Below are 8201 nucleotides of genomic sequence, written 5' to 3'. Positions count from 1 at the left end.
GATTTTCCTCTGAACATCACCTTTCAAAAGTAAGTAAGCCATAAAACCTGAGTGATAGACAAAAGTGTTTTTGTGGCCAGGAAGGGGAAGACTACCATAGCTAGATCCACATTCAGATATTTTCTTGGCCTGGTGCTCAGTAAAGGCAAGGCACTGTTTACAAACTTTCTGAATCCAGCCCTTATAACATGGAAAGACAAAAAGAGCTTAATTCAGTTTTTATTTTTCCTTGGGTTTTTTGTTTCTCTTTTTCTAGCTGAATTTTTACCGTATTCATCATTCGAGAAAAATGTCTGTACTAGTGTATCAGTATTTTAATTGTGTGTGGGGGTTTTAAATGTAGTATTTCCATTGTTAACATTTAGACAAATCAAGATTTCTGTTCTCAGATGAACATATTTTTTTTTTGTATTTGGTATGTCAGCATTGCAGTGTGAGCAGTAGACTACAGATTGTTACCAGTGTGTGCAATAGTTAAATGCACTTGCTAAAACGAGAGAGTCCTGAAAAGGGTTTTCTGGAGAGCTTTGGCCCTTCCAGGAAACCCCTAACTTTTGCTTTTCTTAGAGCAACCAGAAAATCTGGTCTAAGAATTATGTGGGGGGTACCTGCCCAGATGTTAAACTAGGATACATGGACTTGAACCAGTCCCTTGTGTCAAACCACTTCTCTCTCAAACTATTTCCTGATAAATATCTGGTCCATGCATACAGCGTTGAGATGCATATGTAAAATTATTTCTACTTTTCATTATCAAATTACAATAATTCCTACAAAGTCCAAGAAAATTGTGAATGATCATATGATAAATATGCTTCTTTGTTCACCTGCATACCACTGCACAAAAAGAAGGTACTGTAGTTTGTTTGCATTGGTGCGTATACCCAAGAGGCTGTTACTCTCTAACATGCCACAGATCTTGTATTGCAGTGCTTTTCTGAAAGTTTTTGTGGCATTTAACATTCAGTACATGTTCAGTGTGCTATTTTTATAGTGTCATGCCTTAATTATTGAATGTACACTTTTCCAATCTGATCTTCCAATCTTTGTTCAGGACCACAAACTCTTACAGCTGAACTGAAAGCATTACTTAAAACAAAAAGATATCTGAATGCAAAAAAAGGTTTGGAAAAATTCTTAGTAGGAGAAAAGAATCACTTTAGTATGTTCAGCCATTTATATGGGGATGTACTGTTTTTTTAGTAGCTATAACACTGGATCATGACTCAAAGAGTCAAATCATAATCCCAACTCTGCCAGGGACGATGGGAAGAGATTTAGGCCACTGAATTCATCCTGCCTTCTCCCTCTGCCCCTCCCCCAGCTGCCTTCATATTCAGATGAAGTAATTTTATTCAAAAGGTTCCCCAGAAAACTTCTACTCTGACCTATCTTGCACACTAAAGCCAGAAACAAGATTTAAAAAAAACAAAACCCAAACCAACAACCCTAGCATGCTGCACAGGAGGCAAGGGCACCATGAATGCCTAATCCCATTTACCTAACGCGTTACTTGTATGGCTTTGAGTCATGAGCCAGTCACTTCATCTCCATTTCTATTTACCTTCTACTCTATTTAGTTCATAAACTTCTTTTGAGGAGGCAGAGCCTCTATGCATTTTGTATGGTGCCTAGCACAGAGGAGCTTTAGTTCTGATCTACAGCTTGAGAGAGTTTGGAAATCAATAATTTAATTAAGACTTGTTTCTGCAACATCAGAAGCAAATTATTCCTATACATTAGCTATAACTTCTACTTCAGGATTCCATTTGTGTACTTGATTAATCAAGTATTTAGGGTTCCAGTGTACTAACTGCCATGCGTATGTAGCAAAAAGTCTCTCTCTGTCTCTTATTACTAACTACCTTAATGACTAAGACTCAACAGAATGAAGACATAAGTGAGCAGAACTGGGCACGCCCAGGCAACACTAAAACAAGCATCTCTTTCATGCTAAGCAGTCTTCTCACCTCATTATCTGTCGAGCCATTGCCCTTTCCTTTTGCAGATGTCAGATCTTCTCAAAGTTGATGGCAAATACCAAAATTTAGATTAGTTACCGTTTTTATGGACTGGTTTCTTCTCATGTGGTTTGATTGTCTTCCCAAACCAATTATTGGGCAATACATCACACAGATAGCTTCTTTCTCAAAACAATAGTGTTGCAATCATGACTTCAAAGATAATCATGTACCTAAATGCAAATATTGAAATGTTAAGGGTCTTGAAAAGACATCTAGAATCTCTAATTAGGCACCATCAGGATGTACAAATATGCAGCCTTGAAATGATAAAAAATTCTATCATCTTAAGATGTGAGGGTGGAAAGAAGAATCTCTATGCAATATTTGCTTCTCTACTTGAGAATTCCCCTGAATCCTGTGAACTGCACTGTGAATGCCCCTCAAAAATTGTTTATAGAGAAGTAAGCATATATTACCAGTTAAGGTGAAAGACTGCAAAAAAGAAATCTGATTGAACAAAGACTGTGGCTTTGGCTAAATAAAGGATTTCTTTGGCTGAACAAAGACTGTAACTGAATTCCTGGTGATGTTGGGGTAGGAGGACTGGAGCTTTAACTAATATTCCCAAAAGGCTGTTGAGGGAACCCATTTCTTAACAAGGATATAAGGCCATATTTTAATTCTCCACCATTTTAGCCTTGAGGTACCTGCCAGATGGACTTGAGGAACCCCTCAGAAAATGCCAGTTCTTAATTTTCACTTGTTTTTTGGCTACAGAAAAATAATAGAGAATTTTTTTTCTGTTGCATAGAACCTGGGAAGACCAAAATGGGTTAGAATGTTTTTACACTAAGAATTTCTATTTACAATCTCTGGCTTTATCATGCGAGTCATGTTTGCACATGTAATAGTGCTAACATTGTGTGGCCTCCGCAGCACCCTTCAAAGGCTCTCAAGGAATCCCAGGGTGCCATGACACCCTGATTGAGGACCACTACTCTAGGGGGTAGAAAGGACTCTTTCCAGTTTGTTAGCTGCTGAAGCAAGTGCTGAGCCCCAGGGGTGACTATGACTCCCCCTGGTGGCCACACAGCTCCTGCTTCCCTTTGACTGTCTGGGGAACCTACCTTCCCCTTTTTCCCACCTGCCACACCTCGATATAAATATTTAACTTGGGAAAGGGACGTTGCCCCAGGAATCCAGAGCAAACCCTCACCCTCTAACAGGCTGTGCGCTAGCACACTAATCTCCTTAAAAGCTAATTTCGTGGCCTCCAACCTCCCTTGCATCCATGCGTATGCCTTGCAAATGTTACTGTCTAATCAGTCTTCCTTATAGGGGTCTTTGGCCTTCTTGGCCTTCTCCCCTTTTCTCTCACTGGGCCTTCTAGCCTAGCCCCACTGTGTTTGACCCGCCCTTGCTTACGCCCTGTTCCAGGCATATCTCTCCTGCTTTGCTTCTGGGCTCACTGGCCCAATCTCCACCTTTCTCTGGGCCCTGGCCTTGATGGCCTTGTCCCCCTGTCTGCCCTGCTCTGGTCACTGGGCTCCCTGGTCCTATCTCATTCAGCAGTGCCCTGAGGCAGGACACTCTGCCAGCCCTTTTTATAGTCCGAACCCAGACTTCCATTATAAACTGTCACAAAACATAAACCCGCTCACTAGCTATAACACAAACTAGCCCTGCACAGGGTTCAACCATAACCGCAGGTTGCTGGCTGTACCACTGGGCTTCCCCTACCACGTTTTGTATGCCTTGCAAGTCAGCAGCTTTCTACCCATGTTACAGCCAGGGCAGTCCAGGTGTCAGCCATCAGCTTCTTTGCAACCCTCCTGCCCCAGAGCTCTTTCCTCAGCAGCTTCTCCGGCAGACTGACTGCCTAGGCTCGGACCCGGGCTTGTGCTCCATAAGTCCTAATATTTTCCACTCGGGACTTCCTCAGACTGGCTGCAGGTGTACTGTTTACCTTGATGGGCCACTTACTGCCTAGGCAGCAATGTCTCTTTGCTGCCTTCCCTCTCACAGCTGGCCTCAGTTTAGCTGCCTGGGCTGTAGCTGCTGTAGTTGCTCCCTGTTATACTGTTTAAAGGAGCCAAGAATTACTTGACTTCTAAAGGGGTAGTTTGAATGTTCAGCTTCAACTTTTCTTGACCTTCTTCACTGCTTTGCATTGTGTGCTGTCTTTTGGTCTAGAGTAAAATGCATGTAAGGTAGGTGCTACCATATCTGACTACCCTCAGTTTGCATTGTCTGCACAAGTGTAAATGACTGTGTATGTACAGTCAGGGAGATCTCATACTCTGGATGTGGCCCATAATCTTCAGGTGACGAGCACAAGGAGATGGAATGAATAAGATCTTTCAAGTATGAATTATGTAAACGCTTGGCCTGTTCTTTTGCCTTCTCAAAAGCAAAGTGCAACTGTTCTACAGAATAAGCAGGTTCTTTGAGAGGATTGCTTGTTTTGTCATTTACAGAAAATCATAGTCCTGGTCAGGGTGAGGTCATTTAGTGCAAAAGCTTGTATTTAGTGTTGCACACTGAGGGATTCCAAAACTGCTATAACATTTCAAGGCAGCAAGGCACCTTGATGGGATGCTGCTGACCCTCTTCAAGAAACTTGACACACACCGTTGCATCTGTAAAGGAGCTGTCAGTCAGAAGATGGCTGACCTCAGAGTATCTTTTTGTTTCACATCCAGGCTCCTCATTGTGGAATTCAGCTTCTTGAAGTTGCTTTTTTTTTTTTTTGTATTTCCATCCAATTAACAGTGGACAAAGTGAGGGAAAAAATAAGATCTCCAAATGTTAAAAGTCCTGATTTATTTGGGGTTTTTGTTGCTTGTTTATTAAATTTATGCTATTTTTGAAAAATGACTCCAGAATAGTCTACTCAAGTCCTCCAGATGTTAATGTAGATTTAACTGGTTTAATTTTCCTCTTGGAAATCCTTGTTACTATCGTATTTCTATTAGGAATATCTGTGTATTTTGGCAGAGGCCTAATTCTGAAACCTCGCCTGACTCCCTCCCTCATGTCACTCTGGATGCTGCCATACAATTCCAGGGAAATGCATCCACTGGCATTACTTGAGGTGATGCAGTAGGATTTTGTTGAGAAAATAGGGCATTCTCCAAACTCTGTATAGAAGAGATTTAAAGATTAGGTAACATTTAGAAAACCTAGCTGGTCGTCTTTTCTTGGAAAATGCATGAGGAATCTGTGAGATACAGTAGCAGCTTTCATTTTCCTTCAGATCCATGTGATAGCACTCAGTGCAAAAGGATGCTTAATATACAGTAGTAGGTTAAAAGCTTTCTGCCAACTTTTTTCCATTGAACTTTCATGCAAAACCAGTTGCTCTCAGGAACATTATCATAATACCAATAAACAGTGGTAAACAAAACCAGACACTTAGATGCCACAGTAATCAATGTGCTGTAAAACTTAATTGGACACATCAGGCCAGATTTAATATATTAATGTAATTCCATTTACTTGAGTAGAATTGCTGAAACTTATTTCTGTCATTCCTTTAAGAAATTCTGCATTTTTGAATTTCTAGTCCAGCTGCTTTAGCTGTTTTTGGAAGGAAAAAAAAAGGTGACTGTGCGCCAAGAAATACCAATGTTTTTTGTTTGAAAATTATGGAAACCAAATATAAAAAAAGTAATTCTTAAAATTAATTTGAGCCAATCAGTTATATTGATGAAACCAGTTCATTCCTTGGTTAATTTACTGAAGTCAGTGGAAATAAATCGGAGATTAATTTGGCTCAGCTTGATTTATAATGCATGTAACTTGTGGTTTTCTTTTAAAACCCTTCCATAATAATTCAGTTGGAATTTCAGTTATAGTGAAAATATTGGAAGAAATTGGTATTTTCCCAAATGGGAAACCTCTAAAAATTATGGGAAAAATTTTTTTTTTAACTCCAGTGGATTTTAAACTAGGCCCAAGATTAATAAGGGGAAAATAGATTACAAATTTCAACTTATTGAAATAAGAAACTTATTAAGGCCACCTAGTGTTCTTTAATATCCATGTTTGATTTGATGCTGGTTATGTTAATCTATTTTATGTTGTTGGTAGATCAGGATTTTAATATAGTTTGAATGGAATTGTAACTCTTAGTTCTAGGGTTTGTATGTGTTGTCCACATACAAATGTATTTTTTTGCATATTCGCAATCGTTTACTATTAATACAGTGCAAGTAATTTAAATGATCACCTGGTAAGGAAAAAAATCCCACTGACTGAATGCAAAATGATACCTTATATTACAATATGTTCTATAGAACAATTCTATTTTATAGGTATATTGTAATTGCTTCATATCTTTTCCTTTTTTTTAACTTGTGTATCTTCAGTTTGCAGAGAAATTTCAGGAATTCAAAGAAGCTGCACGATTAGCAAAGGAAAAATCCCAAGAAAAGATGGAGCTAACAAGCACACCTTCACAGGTGGGATTTAGTTTCTAGTCTCAGTTTACAACGTCATACTGTGTTCTGCTTACTGTTTTAATAATGGCTTCAGCAAATCTGGAAGTAAAATCTATTTTTTGAAATAGCTTTATTTTTTGCAGCCAAGCCACAATGATGAAAGTAGCAATTAAAGATGCAATTCTGTTACCAAAAAGTCCCTTTGCATTGAGCTAGGACTAAAAAGAAACTTTAAAAATAGGTGTAACATGCTAGAGCAGTGTGAAAAGGCCTTAGTGTAAATCTGAATTTAGCCTGTCTTTTTACCTATGATTCTACTCCAGTTTGAAGTTCCCTAGAACATTCGGTACTAGCACAGGAGATGAATGACCATGTAAGCAAATAGGTCATTAAGGACCTTATTTGTGCAAACTGTATTTTCACTTTTTCAAAGAGAACTGTACATGTCCTATATATGGGTCTGATATTCTGTCAGTTCACAAAATGAATTGCAGAAACTCCTTCTTTGTTGTTCCTAGACACTAGAAGAAAATTTAAGTGTCTTTTGGTGGCAAAACAACAAACATTTTTATTTCTTACTCTGTAGTATTTCACCCTTAAATGAAGTGCACTAGGTGGCCAGACACAGCTCATGTATTGGAATCTATTATATAGTTAGTATGTTACTGTGCAAAAAAAGTTTCTAAGGAAAAACTCTTCTGTAAGTTAAGTTAATTTAGGCCTAACCCAGTGAGACACTAGTATATTTGCAAATGAATATAGTATCATTCATTGTTACAGACCATGTCACAAATTATTTATAGTATAATTTACTGATATCTTATTTTTCTGCCCTTCTAAAAACATTCCTAAAATTGTTTACTCTCTGGCCTTGGATTCCTGGCTCTCTAGGGAACTATGTTGTTGTTGTTACTACTACTACTATCATGCTTACTAGCAAATTGCCAGTCAAGAATGACAGATGAATTTCAAATAACAAAAACAAACGAATTTTACTTTTTTTATATTTATTAAATAAATTAAATATTTATAAAACTTAAATATAACTAGGCTGAACATTTGAAGATGCCACTCCCTTCCTGCACTTGTTCTCGTCCACTGGGCTGGAGGCGCATCTGCCCATGCTGCCACCCAGCCACTGGCTGCGTGCCTCTTTGCTGGGCAAGAACAGGTGAGCTCTTTGCCTCGCAGTAGCCACCCACACCCCGGGGCTTCCTCCATGCTGCCCCCAGGTGCCTCCTTCCCTGCTCAGGGCTCGGGATGGGGCCACTGCTGCTCACCCACTGCCTCGTGCCTCTGCCCAGCTCTTGTTGTCCCTCAGCTGGTCCCTCCCTTTTGTCCTCTCCACTGCACCAGGCTCCTGGCAGCCTCTTGGGAGGAGCTCAGTAGAAACGCCCTGGCCCCTGACTTTTTTCCCCAATTCTGGAAGTTGGGATCATCTTGCCTTGGTCACAAAACAAATGCTAAAGTTCAACAAAGACATTTATCTGAAGACACAAATGTTCTATCTCTTACAGTTTTCAAGCTATTCTCATTTGAAGAGCATGACAGACAGACGGACAGCCTTAGTCTGTAATGCTTCAAGCCAACTGCTCATGCACTGCCAAGAGGGGACATGCTGATTTGGTTGAGGGCCCAGAGCATTATGGACAGAGGGAGCGAAGGAGCTGCTGTGCCTTCCCCTTCCCCCAACAACAGCTGGCAGGGAGGGGGAGGCAGTAGGAAAGAAGGAAGGAAAGGATAGGAGTAGGAAGGGGAAGGGGGGTTCTGGTGGCAGCAACCCCCCCCCCCCCCC

At 40.1% G+C, this 8201-nt stretch overlaps 1 protein-coding gene across 1 annotated transcript in view; it reads left to right on the top strand.

Moving 5' to 3' along the window:
* Window positions 1-8201, top strand: part of HOMER1 (homer scaffolding protein 1) — a 192469-nt gene that overhangs the window by 82936 nt on the left and 101332 nt on the right. Inside the window, exon 4 of the mRNA XM_019517739.1 lies at window positions 6335-6427. Coding sequence (XP_019373284.1) covers window positions 6335-6427 — 93 coding nt within the window. The remainder of the gene's footprint in view (window positions 1-6334; window positions 6428-8201) is intronic.

This window comes from Gavialis gangeticus, unplaced genomic scaffold (genome assembly GCF_001723915.1).
Source record: "Gavialis gangeticus isolate Ggan-Ray unplaced genomic scaffold, GavGan_comp1, whole genome shotgun sequence".
Taxonomy (NCBI): domain Eukaryota; kingdom Metazoa; phylum Chordata; order Crocodylia; family Gavialidae; genus Gavialis; species Gavialis gangeticus.
This window is presented reverse-complemented; position numbering and strand designations above follow the sequence as displayed.